The sequence below is a fragment of the Macaca fascicularis genome, chromosome 1 (assembly GCF_037993035.2).
Source record: "Macaca fascicularis isolate 582-1 chromosome 1, T2T-MFA8v1.1".
Classification (NCBI taxonomy): domain Eukaryota; kingdom Metazoa; phylum Chordata; class Mammalia; order Primates; family Cercopithecidae; genus Macaca; species Macaca fascicularis.
The window spans coordinates 121,680,917-121,708,290 of NC_088375.1; the positions used below are offsets into that span (position 1 = coordinate 121,680,917).

Sequence of the window (27,374 nt, forward strand, 5' to 3'; positions counted from 1 at the left end):
AGGGGGTGTGTCCCAGAGCAGGGCTGAAAGTCCCACCCTTCCCTACTGGGTCAACTTGGGGGCTCAGGAAGCTGGGGCCAGGCAGAGGAGACATTATCAAGGCTTTTGCATAGAACAAGATTTTGTTTTCAGAGTTTTCTTCCTCCCCCTTCCCCCAATTGTTAGCAGCTTGATGTGTCATTCTCCCCAGCAGGGGAGGGGGTGGAATGGCTTGGGTTGTAAACTCCCTCCCCCAGCCTTCCTGTCCCTTGAAGGGGCAGCTCAGCTGGGTTCTGGTTCAGGGTCAGGCAGGCAGTTAAGGCTTGGCTGGTGCGAGAAGGCTGGGTGCTGTGTCTTCAGAGCTCATTCCTCCACTCTGGCTCCACTTGCAGAGACAGGCCCCCTTCACCCTCCTGCTCCTGGGGGAGGCAGTCATGACCATGGGACCCTGGAAAGAAATAAAGTACACTTTGTCTTCCTTACCACCTCCTCTGGCACTGTCCCCAACCTGGCCCACCCTGGCCCAGCCATACCTGAGGTAGAGGGGCTGAGCTTGCTCAGACCTTGCAGTAAATTCTGTCCCTGTTGCAGGTCCAGTTTGGCAGGGAAGGGACACCCGGTATACCCTCCGTTTTCTTTACAGAACTCCAGGAATCTGTGGGGTACAGAGGAGTGCCAGCAGAGACTGGAGGCTAAGCCACGGTCCTGTCACATCTGAGCTGTACTTGCTCAACCTCTGGATGTCATTTAACTTGTAAATATAATAGGGGTGCTGTGAAAATGGACACATCTGAGGATTAACTGAGCGATAAGCAAGCGCTTAAAAAAGATCCACCTGCCTTAGGCAGGGGCTGTGGCCACCAAGAGGGAGAATGGGGTGGGAATGCTCACACTTTCCAGTCGGGATCATGGCCCAGGAGAAGGGGGTTCCCCACGACGATGAGCAGGGCCTTGGCCCGGGTCACAGCTACATTGAACCTCTGGAAGGAAGAAGTGTGGTCATGGGAGGGAAGGGCCCCAAGATGGAAGAATTCCTGCCACCCCGACCAGCCCTCAAACCTTGGGGTTCTTAAGGAAACCCAGATTAAAGTCCAGATCCAGCTGCACAAAACTCTGGCTGCTTCGCACAGTGGAGATGAGGATGACGCTTCGTTCTTGGCCTTGGAATTCTTCCACTGAACCCACCTATCGGGGAAAGAGGCAGGGCCTGAGACCAGCCAGGCGTGTCAAAGGGGTGCCCTACCCCAGCAAGCCTGCCATCCAAGGAGGGTACAGAGAGGTCACTGGGCAATTGTAGACCAGTGGAGTGAACAAGTGAGTGCTGCGACACGGCCCAGGGAAAGGGCACAGGAGGTAGGCAATGGAAGCTGAAACCTGAAGGGTGAATCCTGTTGAGGGGTGGGGCCTGCAAAGTGTTCTAAGGAAAGAAAACAGCATTGCAAAGCACACTGGAACTCAGAGCAGTGACTTTCACACTTTCCGGAAAATAATCACCAAGTATCTGTTAAGAATATACAACCCTGGGCCCTAACCCAGACCCCCCCATCAGAATTTCCGAGAGAGAGGCCTGTAAGTCTTAGAGCAGTGTTTTCAACCCTGGCTGCACATTGGAATCACCTGAGAAGCTATAAAAACTACCAGTGCCCTGGCTCTGCCCCATAGCTGTATGAGCTGGTGGGCGGGGCCCTGGCACGGGGGGTATTAAAAGCTCTCCAGGTGATTGTTATCTGCAGCCAGTGTTGAGACCACAACCTTACAGAGGCTACTGGGGGTGGGGGTGGGGGTGGGAGCATCACATGACAGGCCACGGAATTTGGACTTTATCCGTAGGGCAGAGGCCTCAAACCTGCCTGAGTCTAAGAATGACAGGAGGTGCTTGTTAAACATCCAGGCTTCCTGATCCCATCCCAGACCATTAAGTTGGAATCTCCAGGAGTGAGAGGCTTGGGGAGAGCTCCAGCTCTATTCAAGGCAACAGGGGTGGGACGGGGATGTGGGCTGGACTGGAGTGGAAGCTTGAGAAAGTCTTTGGAAGTGGGCAAGTGGGAGCACACGGAGGGGAGGGAGTGAGTGTGGAACAGCGTGTCACCTTCAAGTCCTTGATGTCATCCAGTCCTCGAAGCTCCCTGTCAAGTTTGGTGATGCAGTAACGGATTTTCTCCACCTGGAAGGAGGGGGACAGGTGCCTTTCTCTCCTGCCATTAACCTCATGCACGAGGGAGCCTGGCAGGAGGCCAGAGAGCTGGGGAACAAAGGGAGGGGACGGCTGACCTCGGTGCTCTTCTGAGATACGGAGCCAGCAGAGGCCTAAGCTCCTGAAGCCTCTGCCTAGTGGTCTGGATATTAAGGAGGTACCATCTGGGGGAGGGGCCCCACCCTTGCTGGTAACTGAGGACCTGACCTGTTTCCGGTACGGGGAGATGACGCCCACGCTTCGGGGGCTCAGGCGGGCTTTGCCCTTCTTGGAGGAGGGGGCCAGGAGCAGCTTCAGGTAAGAAGTCACTGTGGCAGCCTCTTCAGGGTTGAAGAAGGATGGGCTGTTGCCCTCACGCTCATCTTTGCCCATTACGCCGTGAAAGATGATGGGAAAGCCCTGGACATGGGGTCAAGGGAAACCCTCAGCCAGACCACCCTCCCTCAATTTCCTCCCTTCCCAAACCCTTCCAGAGAGTAAGAGATCCCAGGCCAAGGTGACAAAGGGAGGGGCTGCACCTTCAGTGGGAGGGAAGTCAGGGTACAGGGGTGGGAGCCTGTGCCCCTGCCCTGCTTAGCCTCACCTGTCGAGGCAGGCCTGCCCAGCGGCAGAAGCGTTCTCGATCCACGACATCAGCACAGGCCTGCAGCTCCCCTTCATAATAGAGCTGGTTAGGAATGTCCAGGATGGTGGGATGAGACCTGGGAGGCCGGAGGAGGAAGAGCAAGACCGAGGGTCAGATTCCCTCTGCCCCACAGGGGCTCCGCTCTACCCACTCTGGGCCCCCACACGTTAGCCTGCTGCCCCCCTGGCTCCCTGGATAGCAGGACACTCATCCATAGTATCTGCTGCCAGGCACTGTAAACCACAGAAAGCAGAACCAGAGTCCTGCTTTCTGGTCCAGAGAGCATCTAGTCCAGGGACTCCACAGACCCATGACATTTAAAACTAAAAAATTAGGGGCCCATTTTCAGGTTTCAAATTTACCAAGGACAGTACGAAACCAAATTATCCTTGACTATCATGTTATTTGATGAGACAGTGTGTTAAATCCAAAAATATAAGTAGTGATGACACAATAGCTAACATTTATTGAGCTCTTAGTGATAGCATAAAACTCATCTAAGCATTTTAGATGGCTTAACTCATTCACTAAAAGTATACAGCTCTTTAATTTGAATAACAATAGGTTTATGAAAAAACTGTATCTTCCCTATTTTTCTTTCTTTCTTTCTTTTTTGAGATGGAGTCTCGCTCTGTCACCCAGGCTAGAGTGCAGTAACGAGATCTCAGCTCACTGCAACCTCCGCCTCCCAGGTACAAGCGATTATCCTGCCTCAGCCTCCCAAGTAGCTGGAATTACAGGTGCCCGTCACTATGCCTGGCTAATTTTTGTATTTTTAGTAGACATGGGGTTTCACCATGTTGGCCAGGCTGGTCTCAAACTCCTGACCTCAAGTGATCAGGGGTGGGAGCCTGACCTACCTTGGCCTCCCAAAGTGCTGGGATTACAGCCATGAGTCACTGTGCCTGGCTTCCTCCCTGTTTTTCTTATTTCTCCTTGGATTGCCTGAAAACTTCATCTGGGATTGGTACCAGACACACCCGAGCCTCTAGGAACCACTGCCCACCCGCTAAGATGCAGATAAGCTGACTGCTGTCGTGTGAAACCACTGGCTAAGTCACACAGACAACAAGCAGCAGTGCTGGGGCTAGAAAAACCTCCTACCTTCCGGTTTAGTCTTTCTGTATCACACAACCTCTGAGCAACAGGACTGCAAGCCAGACTCTCCAGCAGGGGCTGCACACAGGATGTGAAGGCACAGGATATGGCAGGGGAGGCAAGGGCGTGGGAATACCTGTAGTTGCGGAGCAGCTTGGTTATGAACTGGGGGTCATAGCCTTCAGGGCCCTTCTTGTACAGGGAGTTGTAGGTGAGCAGCCGCTCCAGCAGTGAGTATCCCAGCCCATGCTTCTGGGTCAGTGGGGAACGCAGCACAGGCCCCAGCTGCCGAGGGTCTCCTGCCAGCACCAGCTGCCCTCCTGGATCGCCTGTTTCCTTTACTTCCATCAGCCCTGGGAAGCAGAAGAGGTGTGGGGAGAAAGGTAAGTGGTGCAACCTCTCTGACCCACACAGGGTGTATACCTGCAGCCCCACCTGAGTCCCTCACCTGCTATAGCTACCAGACTCTCAGGCTCCATGCAGTGGCCAGCCTCATCGATGAAGATGTGTGTGAAGTGATCAATGGGAAACTGGGCCGAGACCAACCTGGGAGGTGTCAGGCCAGGCAGGGGTCATATCCAGGCACCCAACTACCAAACCTGAATGCTTTCCCAGGCTGGCTCCTCACCACCCCCGCACCCAGCCCCAGAAACCATTCTTCCCCATTTCCCCAGCCCGTTACCCCTTTGATTACACTTACGATTCAGAGAGACACCCACACACACTCCCCACCTGCCAGCAGTGATGAGGGTGGTAATTAAGACCCGGTATTCCTGCAGCTTCTTCTTGGCGGGAAATACATACTCCCCCTTCTTTGCGTCCCAGTTGCAGCAGGGCTGTGGATTGTGAAGGGACCAGAGGAATCAGCTTGGCTCCACTCATTCCCACCGTGATTCTGGTTGTAGGCCCCCCAAATAATTGTTTTTATTATTATTATCATAATTTTTATTTTTGAGACGGAGTCTTGCTCTGTCGCCCAGGTTGGAGTGCAGTGGTGCGACCTCGACTCACTGCAAGCTCCCCCTCCTGGGTTCATACCATTCTCCTGCCTCAGCCTCCCGAGTAGCTGGGACTACAGGTGTCTGCCACCACGCCCTACTAATTTTTTGTATTTTTAGTAGAGACAGGGTGTCACCATGTTAGCCAGGATAGTCTCAATCTCCTGACCTCAGGTAATCCACGTGCCTCACCCCCCAAAGTGCTGGGATTACAAGTGTAAGCCACTGCGCCCAGTCCCCCAAACGTTTTATCCACCCCCCTCACTTACAAACTGAGGCCCAGAGAGGGGTCCTGCCTGGTCACATAGCAAGTATCAGAATCCAGGTCTCCTAGCTTCCTTGCCTGAGTGTCTGCCCTGAGAGTCTCCCCGGCATTTGCCATTCTTTGGCCCTCTGCACTTCCCTAGTACCTTGATGTCCTCAGGTACCATGCGGATGTCCCTGCTGGGGGCCAGGAGGCGGTAGATGGAGCTGGGAAGGTGGACCCGGAGCCTTTGACAGAGGAGGTCAGCCCCTGAGTTGGATGGAGCGCAGGCTAGGATGTGGGCTTTGGGCAAGTGCTTCACCACCTGAGATGCAGATAAGCACAGTGTGGGAGGCAGGTTCCTGAGACGCGGCCGTACTCAGTCTGGGGCAGCGCAAGTCTACGATGACTGAAATGTGAATGGTGACTCCAAGGGTCATGCCGTGCCCTACCCGTACAACAGTGTTCCACAGCCACATTTACCCTAACTCCCTACTTCCCCAATCCCCACCCTGTTTTTTGAGACAGAGTCTCACTCTGTCACCCAGGATGGAGTACAGTGGCATGATCACAGTGCACTGCAGCCTCAAATGCCCAGCTATTTTTTTATATTTTTTCATAGAGACAGGGTCTTGCAATATTGTTCAGGCTGCTCTCAAACTCCTTAGGCTAGGCCTTCCCAAGTGCTGAGATTACAGGCATGAGCCACTGCACCTGGCCCCTACCTCTCTTTCTGATGGCTGCTCAGATGCAGGAGCATTTCGGGAGTGGGAAGGAACTAGAATCTGAGGACAAGTGCTTGATGCTGGGGGAGTCAGAGTGCAGGCCCCAGGTTTGTGCTCAGACCCCACCTGCTTAATGGCCTCCACTAACGTGACGGTCTTGCCGGTGCCTGGAGGCCCAAAGATGATGTAGGGGGCTGGACGGGTGGTGCCCATGACAATGTGCCTCATGGCCTGCAGCTGCTCTGGGTTTGACTCCAGACTCCGGTCATACAGCCTGGCAGAGGGACCAGGAATGTGAACTTGAAGTCATCTGGTGACCCAGAGGCCTCCCTGACTCCATCCCCTGTGCCCACACTCCGAGTGGTTCCAGAGGCTCCCTGCCCACAGTCTCACTTGAGTTTCACATCTGAGGGCAGCAGCGGGATGTCCCGAGGTGCCACAGGAAAGAGCATGGGCCACAGCAGCCAGCGCCCCGTCAGCTCCAGGGCACGGTGCTGGACTCGCAGGGGCTGGCGGTTGAAGGTAAAGTTCACCTTGAAGGTCAGCCCATCCACAAAGCGGCTCAGGAGGCTTTGGGCAGAGAGAGGGGGGAAGAGTTTGTTGGGGCAGGGGAGTAGGCAATAATGGGCCACAACCTTCTCCACCAACCGCAGTCTTAACCCCTCTTTCCAAGACCTTGACGGAAGCTCTCTAGAAGAGGAAGCTGCCGTAGCATCGCAGGGTACCGCTGAGGAAAAGTCTCCTGTTCTGCCCCTGGGGCCTCATTTATCTCAGGGAGAAACATTCCTCCTCCCCTGGGGTCAGAAGTCTGCAGACCCTTCCAGCAGCTCCGGGTTCCCCCAGCACCCACCTCATGGAAAAGCTTAGCTTGACACGGTCCAATTCCACCTTGTGCACAAAGCCCTTATATGTGACGGGGTCCTCCTGGTGTGTCTCCGAGGACAAAAGGGCAAACAGGTGGTCGCCCCGCAGCACTGAGGGGCGGCTCTCGGTCACCCCAGGAACCTATGGGGTGTGAACACAAGCAAGCTTCTGTCCCAGGGATGGACGCTGGAGGGCCCAGCCCCCAGGTTCTCCAGACCTTTAAGGAACAAGGACTGAGACTGGCCTTCTAACCTAAGACTCAGGGAGCTATGCTATCCCTGCACCCCTCTTTCCTTTCATACCAGCAGGAGCCAGGGGAAGAGGAAGAAGACAAATCTTCCGAAGCTGCACAGAGATGCCGAGCCCAGGAACCCAGAGCCTCCAGTGCAGCTGCCCTCTTGGCCAGCTCAGTTCCTGCTCTGCCTGTAAAAAATCCTGTTCATCAGTTAATCGGGTTGCTAAAAAAAAAATTTTTAAAAAAAAACAGCCGGGCGCGGTGGCTCAAGCCTGTAATCCCAGCACTTTGGGAGGCCGAGATGGGCGGATCACGAGGTCAGGAGATCAAGACCATCCTGGCTAACACGGTGAAACCCCGTCTCTACTAAAAAATACAAAAAACTAGCCGGGCGAGGTGGCGGGCGCCTGTAGTCCCAGCTACTCGGGAGGCTGAGGCAGGAGAATGGCGTGAACCCGGGAGGCGGAGCTTGCAGTGAGCCGAGATCCGGCCACTGCACTCCAGCCTGGGCGGCAGAGCAAGACTCCGTCTCAAAAAAAAAAAAAAAAAAAAAAAACAAACAAAAAACTGGACCAGGCATGGTGGCTCACACCTGTAATCCCAGCATTCTGGGAGGCTACGGCAGGCGGATCACTTGAGTCCGGGTGTTGTGAGACCAGCCTGGCCAATGTGGCAAAACCCCATCTCTACAAAAAATACAAAAATTAGCTGGGCATAGTGGGGCATGCCTGTGGTCCCAGCTACTCAGTCGGAAGGCTGAGGTGAGAGGATCACTTGAGCCTGGGAGCAGGGATTAAGTGAGCCAAGATCATGCCATTGTACTCCAGCCTGAGCACCATGGTGAGACCCTGTCTCAAAAAAAACAAAAACAAAAACTTGTTCAAAACTCACTTCCTGCAGTAATCTTTCCTTGACCAAACTCACCCTCTAATTCTCACCTGCACTTGTATGTAGAAATCCAGTCTCGTGTGTAATATGGGCTTATATGCAGACATTCAAAATCCAAGAGCCAGAAAGAGCTGCTTTAAGAATTATCCAGTCCAGCTCTGTGCTTTTCAGATAAGGGAACTAAAGCTCAGAGAAAGCCAGGGACTTACCCAAGGTGGTAGCAAAGCCTGGACTAGAACCCAGATCTTCCCCATTCCCCTGCTCCGTCTTCAGGCACAGGATGCCCACCCTGCTGCTTGCGGAGCCCTGGGAACCACTTCAGCCTTTCTCTTGTTCTGCCCTGCTGTCAGGAATAGTTCTGCCCACAGCCTCTAGCTTGGCTGATGTGAGCCCACCCTCCTCACACTCAATCTGAGCCCTGACCTCCAGCGTGAGCAGCCTGGGGTTCTGGTCCACGGGGTCCCAGGTCATGGGCACTGACTCCAGGTCATAGTGCCGGATATCATGCTCCATCTGCAACTCTTCCAGGTGCAGCAGCAGCCGCAGCTTCACCTCATAGTTCCTCCACTTCAGGGTTGTCTCCAGCTGGGCCCTGGAAATGATGGTTGGGAGGGGTGAGTGGGGGCAGGAACGGGATGGGCCAGACAACCCCTATGCCCAGGAGTATCCACTTTTCCCACCCGAAGCTCTGGAACTAAGCATCAAAAAGCAGAGAAGACTAGAGGGATACAGAAGTGGATGCAGAGTCAGAGGCCCTGAAGAAGGAAGCCTTGGCTCTTGCTTCCTTGGATGCCCCTGCCCCCACCTCACCTGACTTGCATTTGCATGGTGGCTCTTATGGCCAGAACATTCTCCCCTGATCCTCCTCTCATGACTCCCACCCTCACCTCATTCAAATGTCCTTCTCTGGTCAAACATCACCACCTCAAACAGGCCAGGACTAACTGGCCCTCTGCCAAGCAGCACCAACCCATCCCCTAACCCTGCTTTAGTTTCAGTGTAGTTCTTTTTATCTTTTTTAGAGACAAGATCTTGCTGTCACCCATGCTGGAGTGCAGTGGCATGATCCTGGCTCACTCACTGTGTTCTCGACCTCCTGGGCTCAAGGAATTCTCCCACCTCAGCCTCACAAGTAGCTGGGACTACAGACATGTGCCACCACACTTGGCTAATTAAAATTTTTTTTTTTTTTTTTTTAGAGACAGGCTCTCCCTATGTTGCCCCAGGCTGGTCTTGAACTCTTGGGCTTAAATAATCCACCTGCAGCTCAGCCTCCCAAAGTGCTGAGATTACAGGCATGAGCCACTTGCACCTGACCTGTTTAGTTCTTCATAGCACTCATCACTCCATGAAATTGTAACAAAAATGCTCATGGTCCCCAATTAAATGAGCCAGGCCTTCATTTGACTGGTTCACCTTGAATGGTGCTTGGTTTATGGTGCGTGCTCAGCAAGGGAATGAATGAATACAGCCCGAGAGGCTGAGGACAGACGTGCCATGGCAATGCAAAGAAGCCAGTAGGGAAAAGACAGGGGAGAGTGTGGAGTGCAGAGGGGTAGTACTTACTTGATCTCAGCGATCTCCTTAGGGGCAGTGAAGATACTTGTTCCCTGAAGAAGCATGGGGAGCAGCTGCCTGAGGCGGGGAGGTGGGTAGTATGTCCCCAGCGCCATACTTAACTCCAGGTCATAGCCCTTTGCGCTGCAGAATTGAGGGAAGAAAACACTGAAAACCCCTCACCCTCCAAGACCCTGAGAACGCCCCTCTCAGGTGGATGCACAAAGCCCTCCTGCAGTCCTACTGCTGAAAGGAAGTCGGAAGCCTCGCTCCAAGGTTGGACTATTCTCATTTTTGGAAAGCGCCATACTTGGAAACCTTTATTATATAAGTAATACATGTTCATTAGAGAAAAAAATCAGGTAATAGGTAATAAATAAATATCATTCTTACCATCCAGGAATAACCAATGTTAACTTCCAGAGTTTCTTCCCTGTAAATTTCTGTTATATAGTCAACAAAAAGAGCACAATGGTCTGTGAAGGTCCTATTACATCGTTTGCTTTTTTTTTCTTTTTCGAGATGGAGTCTCACTCTGTTGCCCAGGCTGGAGTGCAATGGCGCGATCTCGGCTCACTGCAACCTCCACTTCCCGGGTTCAAGCGATTCTCCTGCCTCAGCCCCCTGAGCAGAGTAGCTGGGACTATAGGTATGTGCCACCACACCCGGCTATTTTTTTGTATTTTTAATAGAAATGGGGTTTCACCATGTTGGCCAGGCTGATCTCGAACTCTTGACCTCAAGTGATCGGCCCGCCTCAGCCTCCCAAAATACTGGGATTACAGGTATGAGCCACTGCGCCTAACTAGTTTGCTTTTATAACTCAGTATTTTGTGAACATCTAGAAAAAACAAAAAGAGATGTCTACACATATCCTTTGCTTCCATCCACATGAAGTGTCCAGCACAGAGAAATCTACGGAGACAGGAAGTAGATGAGCAGTTTCTTAGGGCTGAATGAAGTGGTGGAGGATAAAAGGGTGATAGCTTTTTGGGGTAATGAAATGTTCTAAAACCAATGGTAGTGATGGTCTCACATATTTGTGAATATACTAAAAAAATTACTGAACTGTAATTTAAATGGGTGAATCATATGGTATGTGAATTATCTCAATAAAGCTGTTTAAAAAAACAGAGATGTTGGCTGGGCACAGTGGCTTACGCCTTTAATCCCAGCACTTTGGGAGGCCGAGACGGGCGGATCACTTGAGGTCAGGAGTTCGAGACCAGCCTGGCCAACATGGTGAAACCCCATCTCTACTAAAAATACAAAAATTAGCCGGGTGTGGTGGTGCATCCCTGTAATCCCAGTTACTTAGGAGGCTGAGGCAGGAAAGAATTGCTTGAGCCCAGGAGGCGGAGGTTGCAGTGAGCTGAGATCACACTACTGCACTCCAGTCTGGGCGACAGAGCAAGACTCCATCTCAAAACAAAAACAAAAAACAAAACAAAAAACCCAGAGATGTCTACAATGATCTGCCTGATAATCCATCACACAGGGACAATGCCTAAAACTTTTTTCACTCTGTCCTCAGATCTGCAGTTCATCTGCAACTTTCTTCCTTGACAGAAAAATTCTCTCAGACCCAGAAGAGTGAAGAGCCTGCAGGAAAAGGGGCTCTGGCTCCCAGTTCTGTGCTCCTCCCAAAGCCCTAGCCTATGTGGTTGAGATACGAGCCCAGCAAAGGCTGAGTTGGAGCGAGGAGTTACCGGTCAGGTCTCTCTCCTTCCTCTATCCGATTGGTCACCACAGGGTTTCCAGTGATCCGGGTCCGCTTGAAGGGAGTCATGGGCTTCAGCTGTGCAGCCAGGGGGCTGTGGGCGACGGCAGCCAAGAAGCGGGCAATGTAGAATGTGCCGGCTCCTTCCGAACCCGACTCCCCAGGTCCCAGCAGCTCCCAGAGCACAGTGGCTGGGAAGTAGCCCACAAAGCTGGTCTTACAATGGACATGGAGTTCATAGCATTCACCTGGAGGAGGATGGATGAGTGAATAGGGGTAGGGCAGGGACCCTCCCACCCATATCCTTATCCTGGACACTCTCCCAGGAAGCCCCATCCCAAGGCAAGAGTCCACTGGACAGTGACAGTGTGCTTCCCAAAGCACCAGCACTGCCTGGGGCAAGCCCCTGTCCACCAGCTCTTTCCTTTGGAAACCCACTCACCAGGGCCCAGTGGACAGGGCAACTCCTGGTCTTCATTGTAGAAAGCAAACTGGGGTGTCCGGCAAAGTGGGAAGAGGTGAGTGAGGGTAACAGACTGGGTTCCGCCATTCCGAAGCCTCAGGGTCAGCACCTCTTTGCGGTTCAAATCCAGGCGGATAAGGAGCTGCCCATCTCGGGCTTCATGGGGCCCCTGGACTTCCACATCCACTCCATGTTTCCCGTGAAGATACTCAGCCCTGGGCAGAACGGGAGTCAAGGTGGGGCTGGGTGGGAGCGGTCTCACTGGGAGTTACCCTGGGGAAAGCTTTAGGCTTGGGAGGCAGGCAAAGTGCCAGCTGTGCTTGGGAAACTCACCCCCTCCCAGCAGACCAGTCCCCTGCCCTTCCCCCATTCTCTAAAGGAGGGGGACTTACTCCCACTTGTGTAACTCACTCTTTCCTCACACAGACAGCCCCCTTCCTTCACACCCTGCGGGCCTCCCTGTACACACAACACACAACATACACACACCTGTCATAAAAGATCTTGGCTAGCAGTGACTTGTGGTGTTTGCTGATATCTGACCCCAGCTTCATTCTCCTCTTTTCTGGGAACCGCACGTCGGCCCAGCGGTCGAGTCTGAAGAACCTGACCCGAGTCTTGGTGACGTAGGCCAGATTTGCAATCTTCATTCCATACAGCATGGAGGAGAAGCCAGGGGCGGGGGTCCCAAAGCTGCCAGAAGCAGAGGAGACTGGGAAATGAGGGAAGGCAGGGCTTGCGGGAGGCAGGGCGGCGGGTGGGGAAGGGCACTGGAGGGTCACTCTGTGCTGGACGCACCAGCCCTGCTGTGGAGCAGGATGGGGCCCAGAGACAGAGAGACTCAGGCTGGGGATCGGAGGAATGTTTAATGTTTTCAGGGAAGGCAAATGGGACTTCCCAAGGCAAAATACAGTTGTTTTAAACAGTGGGTTCTGGATTGTTCGTTTCTGAGGGGAAAAGCCCAATCACAGGCAGCTGACTGGAAGGACTAAGGGAAGACAGAGAAAGGCATAAAGTTCTTTTTGTGGGGGAAACTGATTGGGACAGAGAAGAAATACAAACAACCCAGAAGAAAGAGCTGAGGCTAAGGGGAAGCGGAATGATTTGATTCAGAGGGGTGGAAGTGGGGTCCAGCCTGTTGGTGAGGAGAGAAGGGATCAGAGACAGTACAGATGTCCAAGTGTGTGGGCAAGGTGGCTGATCAGACAGCAGTTTCCACCCGAAGTCATAGGGTGCAGGTGGACCCCAAGCAGGAAGGGAAAGGATCCTTCTCCAGAGATCAAATAGCCTGGCTTTGTGCCTAGAGAAGGTGAAGACAGGGAAAACTGGTCAGAAGGACAATAACCTCAAGGCTCAGTGCCTGGAGTTCAGTTCAGTCAATTCAACAAACACTTACAGAGGCCCGTTATGTGCCAGACACTGTGCTGGATGCTGGGGATTCAAAGATGCAAGAAACTCAGTGCTTGCCTCGAGGCGCACACAGACTGAACACATACGTTCCAGTGTGGTGCTTGGAGGGCAGCTCATCGGCCACAGAGGGGCTCGGTGCCACAGAGGGACACCAAGCCCAGTCTGGGTGCAGAGGAGGTATCCATGAAGGCTTTCCCAGGAGGCAGCATAAGAACTGAGTCCTGAGGATGAGTGGGCATTACCTGGGCACAAGAGGGAGCGTGAAGTGTGAGCAGATGTGAGGGGTACGCAAGAACATGTGCTGAGAGGGGCGGAGGGGGGCTGCCCACTTGACAACTCTAGCCAGGTCAGCTCAGGTGACCTCACCTCTCAGAGCCTCGCTTTCCTCCTCTATAAAATTGGAGGAAAGCGAGACTTACCTCGTAGGGTTGCTGTGAGGTTTACACGAGATTTTGACACGGCAGAGAACCACTTAGCCCAGTGCTTGGCACATAGGAGACCTCAGTAAGGGTGAGCCATGATTAGTATCACATACAGTTTCATTGTGCTAGAGTGAAATGCATAAGGAAGGGAGTGGCAGGAGGAGCAGAGGTGGGCAGGGACCAGATCATAGACAGTTTTGCACACCAGGCCAAGCCTGGACTTGACCCTGAATGTCTGCAGTCCTTTTTCCCGCTCTACTGATACCCAGGAGCCTGAGGACATTCCCACGTGCCACATACTTCAGGGACATATTCAAGATCTAGATGACTGACACCCTCCCTTAAAAGCAAATCTTTGTTTATGAGAACTACGGTAATCCCTATTTAACTCTTAAGGCTAAATCGTCATGGTCACTCACTAGGGTATATGATAAGATCATTTATGGTTATGAATATTTTTCAGGTGCCCCCTGCCTGTAACTCTGCCCCTCTCCTTCACCCCAAGCAAATGAGACCGGTACAATTTGGAAAACATTGAATTGGCTATGATTTGTTTTAAAAAGGTAATAAATCATTCGAAAGCATAATAGAAAATGCTCAGTAAATGTTAGCTACTATTATTAGTATTTATATTAGTAGAAATAGTAGTACTAATAGTAGCAGTAGTAGTAGGAGTAGTAACAACTTACTTTCAGCCCACGTCAGAGGCTACACTGTGGTTACAGAACCACTGCGGTTGGTGGGTTTTAAGCAGGGGAGTGGCAAGATCATATTTGCATTTCAGATCACTCTGGCATCAGGATTGGAGGATGGATTTGCTGGAGGCAAGACTGTAGGCAGGGAGACCAGTTAGAAGAAGGCCCTTGCAACTGTCCAGTTAAAAGATAACAAAGGCCTGAGCAAGGCAGTGGGTAGAGATAGAAGGAGAGCGGCAAGATTTGCTAATACTTAGAATGTAAAATTAGCAGAATTTGGTGACTGACAGAAGGGGGAATGAAGGCTGGGAAGATGGGGGAGTCTAGGATCCCCAAATCAATGGCCTGGCTTCTAGGACTATCTCTGAGATAGGATGTAAGACAAGAGGAGGAGGGATTGGAGGGACTGACCATGACACTTGGATTTGGATATGCTGCGTTTGAGATTCCTGTGGTCCAGAGGCAACCAGCTCCACGAGTCAGAAGCTGAGAACTCAGGCCAAAGTCAGCCTAGTATTAGGGAGTCCTCAGGTAGTGGTTATAATCAAGGAAGCGTAGGAATCTCCCCAGGGAGTGTGAGTAGTCGAGAGCAGCTACTAGGACAACCCGGGGAAGAAGGAAAAACAAGAAACCCTCAAGGGAGAAAGGAGAATCAGCAAAGTCTCAAAACCAGGTATCAGGATCAAAAGCTGCTGAAGGGTCCAGTAATACAGGGACTGAAATCAGGAGATCATCAGTAACTTTCACAAGGGCCTCTTAGAGTCCATCAAAGTCCCACGGAGTGAGGCACAAACTAATGCCTACAGCAGCTACCCTCCACAGGTATCTTAATCCTTGCAGCCCTCTCGGACACCTGTTCAGTCCCATTTTTGAGTCACTAGTGTAAGAATACTGCATGCATATCCCTCACAACGCTAAGAAAACAACAGTGCAGCCTCCAAGAAAAGTGGCTCCAGGCTCCCAGATCAATGCTGGGCAGAAAGAGGGCTTTGTGGGGACTGAACAAACTAGGAAGTGCATGCCCTGTCTGAAGGGGGTAACTGCTCATCTCTGAACCGGGCCAGTAGGGAATGCAGGCCCCAGATGGCCAGATCTGACTTTCAAGAAAAGACAAAATCAAAATTTTAACCTGAAACCTTCTATTTTTGGAAACCTGCATGGCACAAGGGCAGACAGAACTCATCTCTGCAAATTTTTCAAATTCTACTGCGGAAGCTGTCCCTAAATATTTCTCAAATTATTCTCTATGTCTCTTACTACTACCCAAATTCACATAACATTGGTCTAGGTGACAGTCATTCAAAAATTATTTTTAAAAAATCACAAACTTGGCCGAGCGCGGTGGCTCACGCCTGTAATCCCAGCACTTTGGGAGGCCGAGGCAGGCGGATCACAAGGTCAGGAGATCGAGACCACGGTGAAACCACGTCTCTACTAAAAATACAAAAAATTAGCCGGGCGCGGTGGCGGGCGCCTGTAGTCCCAGCTACTCAGGAGGCTGAGGCAGGAGAATGGCGTAAACCCAGGAGGCGGAGCTTGCAGTGAGCCGAGATCGCGCCACTGCACTCCAGCCTGGGCGACAGAGCGAGACTCCGTCTCAAAAAACAAAAAAAAAAAACAAAAACAAAAAACAAAAACAAAACAAAAAAAAATCACAAACTTACTATATTTTTGTCAAAAAAAAGCCCCAATCCTTGTATTATACATGTAATCCCCTATATTTATTTATTTATTTTTTTTGAGATGGAGTCTCGCTCTGTTGCCTGGCTGGAGCGCAGCAGTGCGATCTCGGCTCACTGCAACCTCCGCCTCCCAGGTTCAAGCGAGTCTCCTGCCTCAGCCTCCCGAGTAGCTGGGACTACAGGTGCATGCCACCACTACCAGGTAATTTTTGTATTTTTAGTAGAGACGGGGTTTCACCACATTAGCCAGGATGTTCTCAATCTCTTGACCTCATGATCTGCCCGCCTCGGCCTCCCAAAGTGCTGGGATTACAGGTGTGAACTACTGTGCCCGGCTGTAATCCCCTATATTTCTGAGAAAAACTTTCTAACCAAGACTGGAAACCTGCAGCTATAAAATAAAACAAAGTCAAGTGTGGTGGCTCATGCTTGTAATCCCAACACTTTGGGAAGCTGAGGTGGGAGGACCATTTGAACCCAGGAGTTTGAGACCAGCCTGGGCAATACAGTGAAAAAAAAAAAAGCAAACCCAGGCGTGGTGGTGCTCGCCTGTAGTCCCAGCTACTCGGAAGGCTGAGGCAGAAGGATCACTTGAGCCCAGGAGATCAAGGCTGCAGTGAGCTGTGATCACGCCACTGCACTACAGCTTAGTTAACAGAGCTTGGGTAACCCTGTCTCTAAAAAAGAAAACAAACATTTTTGACTACTAAAAAATATTTTGTCTGGCAAAAGGTAATATAAACAAATTTAACAGATAAATACTTATGCAGATGACAGGCAAAGGGCTAATTTTTATAATACATAAATTTTCTTAAAAATTGACAAGATGAACAATTCAACAGAAAAATTGAATATTCAATTAAAAGAACTGATACAGATGGCCAAAAGAGTATGAAAGACTGCTCCAAATGTAGAGAAATGCAAATTAAAGTATAAATGAGATATCATTTTATTCCCATTAGACTGACAAAAATGATGGGTATGTGGAAATATGACAAAAATGATGGCTACAATGGGTATGTGGAAAAGTGAACTCATAAATTACTAGCAGAAGAGTCAAGTATTGCCATCTTTTGGGAAAACAATCTGGCAACATCTACAAATATTTAAAATACAGGTGTACTTTAAAACCCAGAGACTGTCCAGGCGCGGTGGCTCACGCCTATAATCCCAGCACTTTGGGAGGCTGAGGCAGGTGGATCACCTGAGGTCAGGAGTTTGAGACCAGCCTGACCAACATGGAGAAACCCCATGTCTACTAAAAATAGAAAAAATTAGCTGGGCATGGTGGCGGGTGCCTGTAATCCCAGCTACTCGGGAGGCTGAGGCAGGAGAATTGCTTGAATTCAGGAGGGGGAGGTTGCAGTGAGCCAAGATCGCGCCATTGCACTCCAGCCTGGGCAACAAGAATGAAACTCTATCTTAAAAAAAAAAAAAAAGAAAAAAAATCCCAGGGACTGGGCATGGTGGCTCATGCCTCTAATCCTAGCACTTTAGGAGGCTGAGGTGGGAGGATCACTTGAGCCCAGGAGTTTAAGATCAGCCTGAGAAACATAGCAGGTCCCTGTCTCTAGAAAAAATTTTTAAAAAAATTAGCCAGGTGTGGTGGCACGCCCCTGTAGCCCCAGCTACTCAGGAGGCTGAGGTGGGAGGACTGCTTGAGCCCAGGCCTTTGAGGTTATGCAGAGTTATTTTTGCAGAACTCCACTCCAGCCTGGGCAACAGAGCAAGACCCTGACTCAAAAAATAAAATAAAAAAAATTTAAATTTAAAAGATAAAACCCCACAAAACCCAGTAACCCTGTTCCTGAAATGTGTCCCATGGGAAGAAAGTACCAATGTATAAAGACATATGTGCAAGGATACTTACTGCAGAATCACTCACAGTGGTCAAGAATTGAAAATTAAACAAATGCCCATCAACAGAGTGATAGGTGAACAAATCGTAAGCACTCATACCATGGGATATTATGCAGTCATTGAAAAAATGTATCACACCCACTCAAATGGCTAACATTTAAAAGGCTGACAATACCAAATACTGGTAAGGATACCAAACAACCAGGCCAGGCACATGGGGTCATGCCTGTAATCCTAGCACTTTGGGAGGCTGAGGTAGGAGGATCACTTAAACTGAGAAGTTCAAGACCACCCTGGGCAACATAGCAAGACCCTGTTTCTACAAAAAAATTTAAGAAATTAGCTGGGCATGAGGCTGCAGTCTGCCACGATTGTGCCACTGCACTCCATCCTGGGTGACAAAATTAGATTCTGTCTCAAAAAAATAAAAAATAGAACAACCAAAACTCTCATGCATTCGTTTGCTGGTCTGTAAAATGGTTTAAGCACTTTAAGAAAAGGTCTAAGAGTTCTTTGTGAAACTAAACATATGCCTATCCTATGACCCAAAAATTCCACTCCTAGATACATTCCCCAAGAGAAATTAAAATGTAAGTCCACAAAATGACTTGTATAAGATGTTCCTGGCTGGGCACGGAGGCTCACACCTGTAATCCCAGCACTTTGGGAAGCCAAGGCAGGCAGATCACTTGAGGTCAGGAGTTCGAGACCAGCCTGGCAAACACAGTGAAACCCCGTCTCTATTAAAAATACAAAAAAATTAGCCAAGTGTTGTGGCAGGCACCTGTAATCCCAGCTACTCAGGAGGCTGAGGCGGGAGAATCACTTGAACCTGGGAGGCGCAGGTTGCAGTAAGCCAAGATTGTGCCATTGCACTCTAGCCTGGGCAACAGAGCAAGACTCTGTCTCAAAAAAAAAAAAAAAAAAAAAAAGTTGTTCCTAGCAGCTTCATTCAGAAGATCCCCAAACTAAAAACACTGTCCATAAACAGGGGAATAAATATACAAACTGTGATTTGGATTCATACAATGGAATACCACTAAGTGCTAAAAAAGAAACTACTGATACATTGTGGATGAATCTCAAAAACATTAAGCTAAGTGAAAGCTGCCTTATACAACAGTACATACTATATGATTCCATTAAATGAAGTTCTAGAACAGGTACTACCACGAAAAATATCAGAGCAGTGGTTGCTTCTGGGTGAGTAAGAGTGAGGACTGACTAGGAAAGGGCAGGAGGGACCTTTCTGGAGTAATGTGATGTTCTGTACCTCAACAGGGGCTTGCACACAGATATATGCATTTGTTAAACCTCACAGAACAGTACACTTACAATTTGAACATTTTGCTATTTGCAAATTTTGCTTAAAGGCCGGGCACAGTGGCTCATACCTGTAATCCCAAAAGTTTGAGACCACCCTGCACAATATAGAGAGACCCCATCTCCACAAGAAATGAAAAATTAGCTGGGCATAGTGGCACACGCCTATGGTCCCAGCTACTCAGGAGGCTGAGGTGGGAGGATAGCCTGAGTCTGGGAGGTTGAGGCTGCAGTGAGCTGTGATCATGCCACTGTATTCCAGTCTTGACAACAGAACAAGACCTTGACTTAAAAAAACAAAAAACCAAAACCCAAACAACAACAACAACAACAGCAGCAACAACAACAAAAAAAACCCATGGCCGGGCGCGGTGGCTCACGCCTGTAATCCCAGCACTTTGGGAGGCCAAGGCAGGTAGATCACCCGAGGTCAGCAGTTCGAGACAAGCCTGACCAACATGGTGAAACCCCGTCTCTACTAAATACAAAAAAAATTAGCTGGGCATGGTGGTGCATGCCTGTAGTCCCAGCTACTTGGGAGGCTGAGGCAGAACTGCTTGAACCTGGGAGGCAGAGGTTGCAGTGAGCCAAGATTGCGCCATTGTGCTCCAGCCTGGGCAATAAGAGCAAAACTCTGTCTAAACAAACAAACAAACAAACAAACAAACCCATAAACAATTTTTTTTTTCATTTCTAGGTAAACATAACATAAATTTTGAACTCTAGCTGATAATAATCATGCTGAATAATTAATAATAGTAATTTGTTGGAGCAAAGTGCACTGATGTCTGTAACATTCTGAAATGCATCAGGAAAATTAAGATGACTTGCTAAATAAACAGAGGGATGGATCTATGGGCAGATACGTGCAAAATGTTAAAAGAATTCTAGGTAAGGGTATGTGGATGTTCACTGTACAATCATTTCAACTTTTCTTTATGTTTAAAATTTATTATAGCAAAATATTGGGGAAAAAGTCCCAACAATGCATTAGAGGTCCATGCCAGATGCCTAGGAGTGATTCCCATCATGTAGTTGAGAGAGTAGGACATGGATGATGTGAATAACATGATTCTTTTGAAAGAATCTTGGTCCGTCACCCAGGCTAGAGTGCAATGGCGCCATCTTGGCTCACTGCAACCTCTGCCTCCGGGGTTCAAGCAATTCTCCTGCCTCAGCCTTCCGAGTAGCTGGGATTACAGGCGCCTGCAACCATGCCCAGCTAATTTTTTGTATTTTTAGTAGAGACGGGGTTTCTCCATGTTGGCCAGGCTGGTTTCAAACTCCTGACCTCTGGTGATCCACCCGCCTTGGCCTCCCAAAGTGCTGGGATTACAGGTTTGACCCACTGAGCCCGGCCAAACATGATTCTTTTTAAATAAAACAATGACTAAAAAAATACCCTGATTGATATCAAGAGTTACCTGAGTATAGGGCAGAATGTGGAAACAGAGGTGGGATGCCCATAAGGGGAGGGGTCCACAATAAAAATGATATGTGATAATGATCCCACGTGTGTAAACTTATGTAGGTGTGATATAAGCATGCCCGCATAAAGTGATAAATGAGCCACGTGCAGTAGCTCACGCCTGTAAGCCCAGCACTTTGGGAGGCCAAGGTAGATGGATCACCTGAGGTTAGGAATTTAAGACAAGCCTGACCAATACGGTGAAACCCCATCTCTACCAAAAATACAAAAATTAGCCAGACATGGTGGTTCATGCCTGTAATCCCAGCTACTTGGGAGGCTGAGGCAGGAGAATTGCTTGAACCCAGGAGGCGGAGGTTGCAGTGAGCTGAGATCATTACACTGCACTCCAGCCTAAGGGACAGAGAGAGATTAAAAAAAAAAAAAAAAAAAAAAGAGATAAATGAAAAGGTGGTCACCAAAAGTATTTTTAAAACATTTAAACAAGTATCTAACATAAAACATTAAAGCCCTTAATTCCCTTGCTCCCAACTACTTGCTTAATTAGGAACAATTAATTAAACCTGCTATTTGATGTATGTTTTTCCTGACTTTTTTCTATGCATATAAAACACAATAATGAGATCATATATGCTACATATACTATTCTGCAGCAGGCGTTTTCATCACCATGGATGTTCTCCCGTAACAATGCTTTACAGAGCCACCATGCCCTTTGGAATGGCTACAAAAGATAGCACGTATGAATGCATCATGGTGTGTTTTTTTCTCTAGTGATAGACAAGCTCCCTGAAATTTCTGGCTACTCCAAATGTTACAATAATTATCCTTGCACACAAACCCTTGTACTTGTAGGCAAGTCTAATGGGATAAATTCCTTAAAGTAGAACTCCTGGGTCAAAGAGAATGAACCTTTACAACTTTGATAAGTTCTGCCAAATTGTCCTTTAAACAGGTTGTATAAATTTATGTTTTCACTAACAAGAGTTTGAAAATGCCCCTTTCCCAAGGCTCTAACATCAGAAACGTTCAATGTTTTAAATTTTTGACAATTTGATTACGAAAAATATTATCTTTTTTACCTGTGCATTTCTCTGATCACCAGTATAGTCAAGGATCTGTCCTTCCTCTATTAGTCATTTGTATTTCTTTTGTGAGCTGCCTGATTATATACCCTTTGCTCAATTTCCTAGGACCCAATTAACCGTTCTCCCTACCTCTGGCTTCATACCGCTACCCTAGGCCACCGCCTATATCTGCAGAATTGTCATCAAACACAAATCTGATCTTGTTCCCCCAATTTACAACTCCATAGTCCACAAAATTAAGTCTTTTACATGGCACCTTCAAGATCCTCCACAGTAACAACGATAATGCAAATACAGTAACATCAACAGAAAACATTTCCTGAATGCATTATCTCATTCAATCCTCAAAACAACCCTTTAAGGTAGTAATTATTATCATCCCATTTTAGAGAAAAAGAAATTGAGGTACACATCATCACCCACACTTGGTGTCTTGTCAATCCATCCTTATTTCAGCCATTCCCAACTGCTTGTATCACTGTGCCCCTCTGCAGACTTCTGCGCTGTGGACATCCTTAGCCTGCACTGCCCTGCCTTAGGCCGTCCCTTCTGTTTGTTAGGTGAACAATGGCTAATCTTTTTAGACCCAGTTCAGGAAAGGCCAAAAGCTAGAGGAACTGTATTTCAAAACATATGATCAGATTTGGAAGTGATCTTAAAGAGACATCTAGTTTCATAATCTACAGACTGTGGATTCCAATTCTCATGAGCGGTTCAAAGCCAGGATTTTTATAAAACTGAAATAAAATAGAACAAAAAATATCAGAGAGCAGGGAGTGAAACTATGTATTGTTTCAAGGGCAGGCATTGTTTTGTGAAGGTTGTGTATACCAGGTCCCAAAGTAAAATGTGTTTTTTACGGTGGGTAGAGGTCCAACCACCAAGCCACACTCCATGCCAGAAGCCACAATGATCTTTCTAAATCTGATTATGTCAGCCTCTTACTTTGAAATTTTCTGTGTTTTCCTATTTCCGTTAAGATTAAAGACAAAACAAAACACCTCACAATGCCTACCCAGGGCCCTGCTGGCCTCCCGTTCTTCTGAGGTCATCCCAAGCCTTTGAAGGTGCTGTTCCTTCTGTCTGTACACTCTCCCCTTGTCCTTTACATCTTCTAAGTCTCATTAATCCTTCAAGATTCTGCTCAAATATCACTTTCCCCAAGAAACCTCTGCCTAGGTTTCTTGATCTAGTCTAGGTTGCTAGACTAGGTCAGATCTCCAAATTATATACTCTCAATGCATCCTGGACTTTTCCGTACGAGCACTCATCACAACCACAATTAAATAATTATCTAACTGCTGCCTCCTTCCTTAGTCAGTTGGGTTCCTTTTGTGTTTTTCTAGCAACTCACTTTTGCTTTGCCATTCATAGGAAGCACTCAGCCAGTACACTCAGCTTCATAGGAAGCACTCAGCCAGTAGAAGAATGAGTCTCCTGTCCAAAGCAAGAATCATCTTCTCTCAGAAACCTTTCGTGACATCAGTCCTTACCCCATACAATGGACTCCTAATCATCATTGCACTAATGAGGGGTACCATGTACAAAGCCAGTGTAATATGCTAGCCATGCAAATGCTTTGCCTAGGACAGCTCATTTTGGTCTCTCACAACCCCGAGAAAAATGTATTATTTTCCATACTCTTACAGTTGGCGAAATGGAAGATTTAGAGAGTTGTTCGAAGTTAAATGCAACCACTAAATGGCAGGGCTATCTGAACACCATTACTAGCACCTATACTACTGTATTGCATTTGTTTGTCTACACATATCTGCTGCTCTCTACTAGATTATGTTCTTTAGAGGTAAGGACCAAGGCACAGGCACATAGTAGAGCCTCATTAAATATACTTGCTAAATGAATAAAGGTAGGTGGGAAAAGGCAAGAGTTCAGAGCAGAGCACTTTATAACATCATAAAATAACCTAGCTGGAGAGACCTATCCCCTTCCAGTATAGGAATCTCCTAGAATTCCTAAAGAGTGTGATTTGCTATACCCCCTGCTATATGGCCCATTCTCTTGTTAGTTAACTCTAGTTGCTAGTTCAATTAGATTCTGCAAGCATTTATTAAGCATCTACTACATGCAAAGCTCTATGCTGGGGATTGAAGATATATGTAAACCTAACTAGAGGTAGAGGAGCTAGCATTTGCGTGGCTAGCATATTACACTGGCTTTAGTATATTACACTGATTTGGTACCAGGAGGAGATGGCCACGTGCCATAAAGCAGAGTGTAACATGGCCATAATACGAGGCTATACCCAAGGTGTAAAGAATGAGCCATGAGAGCCCAGAGAAAAAGCAAGTAATTCCTACTAGGAAATGAAGGTTGACTTCACAGCATTCCAGCCTGGCTTTTTAAAGGATGTGTAGGCAAGTTATTTAATCTGAACATATATTTCCCCAACATGGTGAGGGTACAGAGTGGGGACAGTTGATGAAACCCACTTCTGCCTTCTGGAGGGACACAGCAGTGCAATCCTCTCCATCTTAACAGTCCAAAATAGTCAAGGATAGTTACCTTGTTCTGTCTGATTTTTCTATTTTTGAGGCAAATATTTCTGTTTCTTTCACTGGGTCTCAGGATAGAATATGAACCCACATAGAAGGCCTTTCCTCCTCCCTCCATGTACTAAAATTTTATCTCTTTCAAGGCCAAGGTCAATGCCACCTTCTCCATCACATCCCCTAATGATTACAGAGGAGTGGTATCTTATCTGCATAAACACAAGTGCATACAGTAAAAATTACTTTTGAAAACACCTACATTCACCCATAATATACAATATATCTGGCTTTCTGTATGTAATCCAACACAACTAGTTTTTCCCCGGTACTAAAACAAACTATGTACCTTTGGTTTAGAGCTGACAAAGACTCTCCTTGATCCAACTTTTGTTAGGCTCCCCTGAGCCCTCTTTTTGACTAGCCCTTGACCTTGCCTCCCCAAACCCTTCAGTCTTAGGCCCATCTAGTTCAGTTTTAGCAAGAATCTGAAGTCATTTTAGTGAGACTCCTCATCCTTGATGCATGACCATGCTTGATATCTGATAAAGTTCCTCATTCCCGCCTTGGATGTACAAGTCCTTGGTCTGCCTTTCACAAGAGTCTTGTTAGGTCAGGTGAGCAAAAATCCTCCCAGTCTTTATGGCTCCTCTTAGTAATTTTCTATATATTGATCCCCTTACTCTGTTCACTGGTCATAAATCCCCAGCTGTCTTTGCTGTATTCGGAATTGAGCTCCAACTCTCTTCCCTATTGCAATAGCCCTATTACCATAGCCTTGAGTCAAGTCTTCCTTACTGCTTTAACCAATTACTTTTTCCTTAACAGAGCCAAAAGAAGTAGGTGACTTGTTTCACAGCCATGTTGTACTCTGCGGACGTAGGTGAATTCACATACCTGAAGGGCTGATACCATGTGACGCAAATGCTCGCTCTTTCCTCCAGCATTTTTCTTATCATCCCTAGTATAATCCTCCATTTACCATGTACTATCGTATATTGTGTACATGTATATTGCATGCACATCATAGCTTCTGATGCTCCTCGGGGACTGTGTTTTTCATCTTAAGAGTCCCCATAGTGTCCAGCATGGTGACATAAAATAGGGCCTCATCATCTTTGCCCCTTCTCAGATGTTGTTCAAGCCTGTTAATATCCCTCTCAAAATGTGATATCCATTAGTGAAAACGATATTCCAGACACGATTTGACCAATATATAGAGTCTCTACCCTCTCCCCCCGACCCCAAATCACACTTTTATTAGCTCAATCTTAGACTTCAGCTGTTTTAGCAGAAATATCTCACCCATACTGGCCCACTGGTCTGTTAAAACCCAAGGTCTTTTTCGGGAGGTCTGTTATTAAGCCCAGATTCCCACTACCTTATGTTTATTTGTACAAGCCTTTACGTTTACCCTTGTTAAACTGTTTCTTGGTTTTCCATGCAAGGCAGCAGCCTGTTGATAAACGTGTTTTTGAAGCACAATTCTGTGGTCTGACAGAAGACTCTTTGATTTTCACTTGGGTGGTAACAGGAAAAGGAGACCAAACAGCCTTCAGCCACAGGGTGAAAGGGAGCCTCCAGAAGGCTGGCCCTGCCCCTGGCTCTCCATGGAGAAGCCACAGGTGCTAATGGAGGTTTGGTACCTACGTAGTTTGTGCCCTTTTCTTCTTTCCAGAGCTTCCTGAGCTTCTCCCTTCTACCCTGGGCCTCTTCAGGTCTCCCAGATAGCGGACCCCCGAGGCAGCAGCGCCTCAACAAGGTGGTAGAGGTCCCCGTAAAGCCCGCGCCCGGGCTCGCAGCCCCCAACAGGCAGCCTCTTCCCCGCGCTCCCGCGATGCCTGGGACCCCTCTGGAGGCTCCCCTCCCCCACCGCGAGCGCTGTCCCTCAGCCCCCGCGAGCGGCGCGTGAACGCGGGACCCAGCTCCCAGCCCCGGGTTCCGGCCGCCTGGGGCGCGGGCAGCGCGGGAGGCTCTGCGCGGGGACTTGGCGCAGGGGCCCAGCTCGGGCAGAACGGGCGGGCTCCGGGCGGCGCTGGTGGGGCGTGGGCGAGGCGCGGGAGGGGAGGTCTGCGCCGCCCCAGGACTGGCCTGAGCCGCTGGGGGAGCTGAGTCCCTCTGCGCCCCGGGGCGGGAAATGTGGCCCCCGCGCAGGGGTCGTGGCAGCAAGCTGGGCCCGCGATTCGGGGCCGGGAGTGGGCCGGCCCGTACCTGATCTTGAAGTCGCGGTTATAAATGGTCCGCAGCCGCTCGCGATCTGTCTCCATGTCCAGTCCCCGAACGACCAGGAAACTCTCGAAACACTGGCCCGCCTCCCGGAGCTGCCGGCAGCTGAACTTACTGGGCATCGCGGCGGCGGCTGCGGCCCAGGCAGGAGGGTCCGTGGAAATGAAACTGAAAGTCGCCGCTGCAGCTGGAAGTTGGCGGCCCTGAGATGAGGGTGCAGCAGGGGGGAAGCCCCCTAACTCTGACCCCTGATCCTGCGGGTTCCCTTCTCCCCGCAAGGCTTCTCTCCTCCGTTCTTTTCTTACCTGAGCTTTCCCTTCGGTTTCTTCGTCCTATCCCCTCCCCCTCTTCGCATTAACTCTTTCCTAAAGCGTCTGACCCCTCCCTCAGGGCCCTCCCCTTACCCCAAGCTCCCTCCCCTGGCTTCTAGCCAGTATCAGAACGTGGCTACCGCTTGGGGCCTTCTGAACAGCCCGGGAGGACCTACGAGCCTCAGCTAGGGCTACCCTCACGCCCACCCTCTAGAGCCTCGGGACTCAGTGAAAAGCAGGAGAGCAAAGGGCAGGACTGGGACCTAGGTCGGCAGCAGCCGGACTGGGAAAGCTCATCCAGCGCCTCCCCCAGCCTTCCAGGGGCATAAACCCGTGGAAGCAGGCGACACGCCCCCTCCCCCATTTTCCCTTCTTGGGCTTTCAGACGCACGTAGTTGGCATAAGGGTCAAAGAAGTTTGGGGAAAAGAACCCAGAGTCTCTGAGATAAAGGTGTGTACGTGTGTGGGAGGGAGGGACAAGGGGCTCTGCTAGGATAAACAGTCATTGCTTTTCTCTGCCACACCGGCTTCATTACGTGGAAAGGCTGGTGACCCTTAGCCCTGAGCCACATAAATTTGGGCGCTTCATTGCATTCCAGTCTGTATTGTTCTTCAATTTTTACTAGTATATAAGGTGGCCTCTTATATTTATCAAAATACTAGCATCTTGGGCATAAGGGACTGTTAGGCAATAATAAGTGGTTAATAGTGACAGCATCAGTACCAAGAAGAGAACTTGGTGTGCTTCAGAAGACTGTATAAACAAATTTAAGGAGGTGGGGCTACAATAACAAACCTTTGCATCTATTTTTTCCTGCAGAATGAAATAAC

At 49.0% G+C, this 27,374-nt stretch overlaps 1 protein-coding gene across 10 annotated transcripts; it reads right to left on the minus strand.

The window, feature by feature from the left end:
- Window positions 1-103: 103 nt before the first annotated feature.
- On the minus strand, window positions 104-26,593 carry MOV10 (Mov10 RNA helicase). Of its 10 annotated transcripts, none has more exons than XR_012416350.1 (22): window positions 26,538-26,593; window positions 26,218-26,419; window positions 14,112-14,252; window positions 12,080-12,890; window positions 11,570-11,805; window positions 11,117-11,375; window positions 9,417-9,551; window positions 8,274-8,442; window positions 6,714-6,868; window positions 6,257-6,433; window positions 5,990-6,137; window positions 5,305-5,463; window positions 4,629-4,732; window positions 4,345-4,442; window positions 4,033-4,249; window positions 2,757-2,874; window positions 2,381-2,572; window positions 2,069-2,143; window positions 1,039-1,164; window positions 871-959; window positions 513-751; window positions 104-427 (listed from the first exon to the last, which is right to left on the minus strand). XR_012416350.1 is itself a non-coding variant. In XM_065547604.1 (22 exons), the coding sequence occupies exons 4-22, from the start codon at window positions 12,250-12,252 to the stop codon at window positions 336-338; spliced, it is 2,844 nt and encodes a 947-aa protein (XP_065403676.1). In that variant the 5' UTR covers window positions 12,253-12,283; window positions 14,112-14,252; window positions 26,218-26,419; window positions 26,538-26,593; the 3' UTR covers window positions 104-335. The 10 variants fall into 10 exon arrangements, 8 of the variants coding, with proteins under 8 accessions (XP_065403676.1, XP_065403674.1, XP_073854664.1 ...); XM_065547604.1 differs by having other exon boundaries at window positions 513-634; window positions 12,080-12,283; XM_065547602.1 differs by having other exon boundaries at window positions 513-634.
- Window positions 26,594-27,374: the final 781 nt, after the last annotated feature.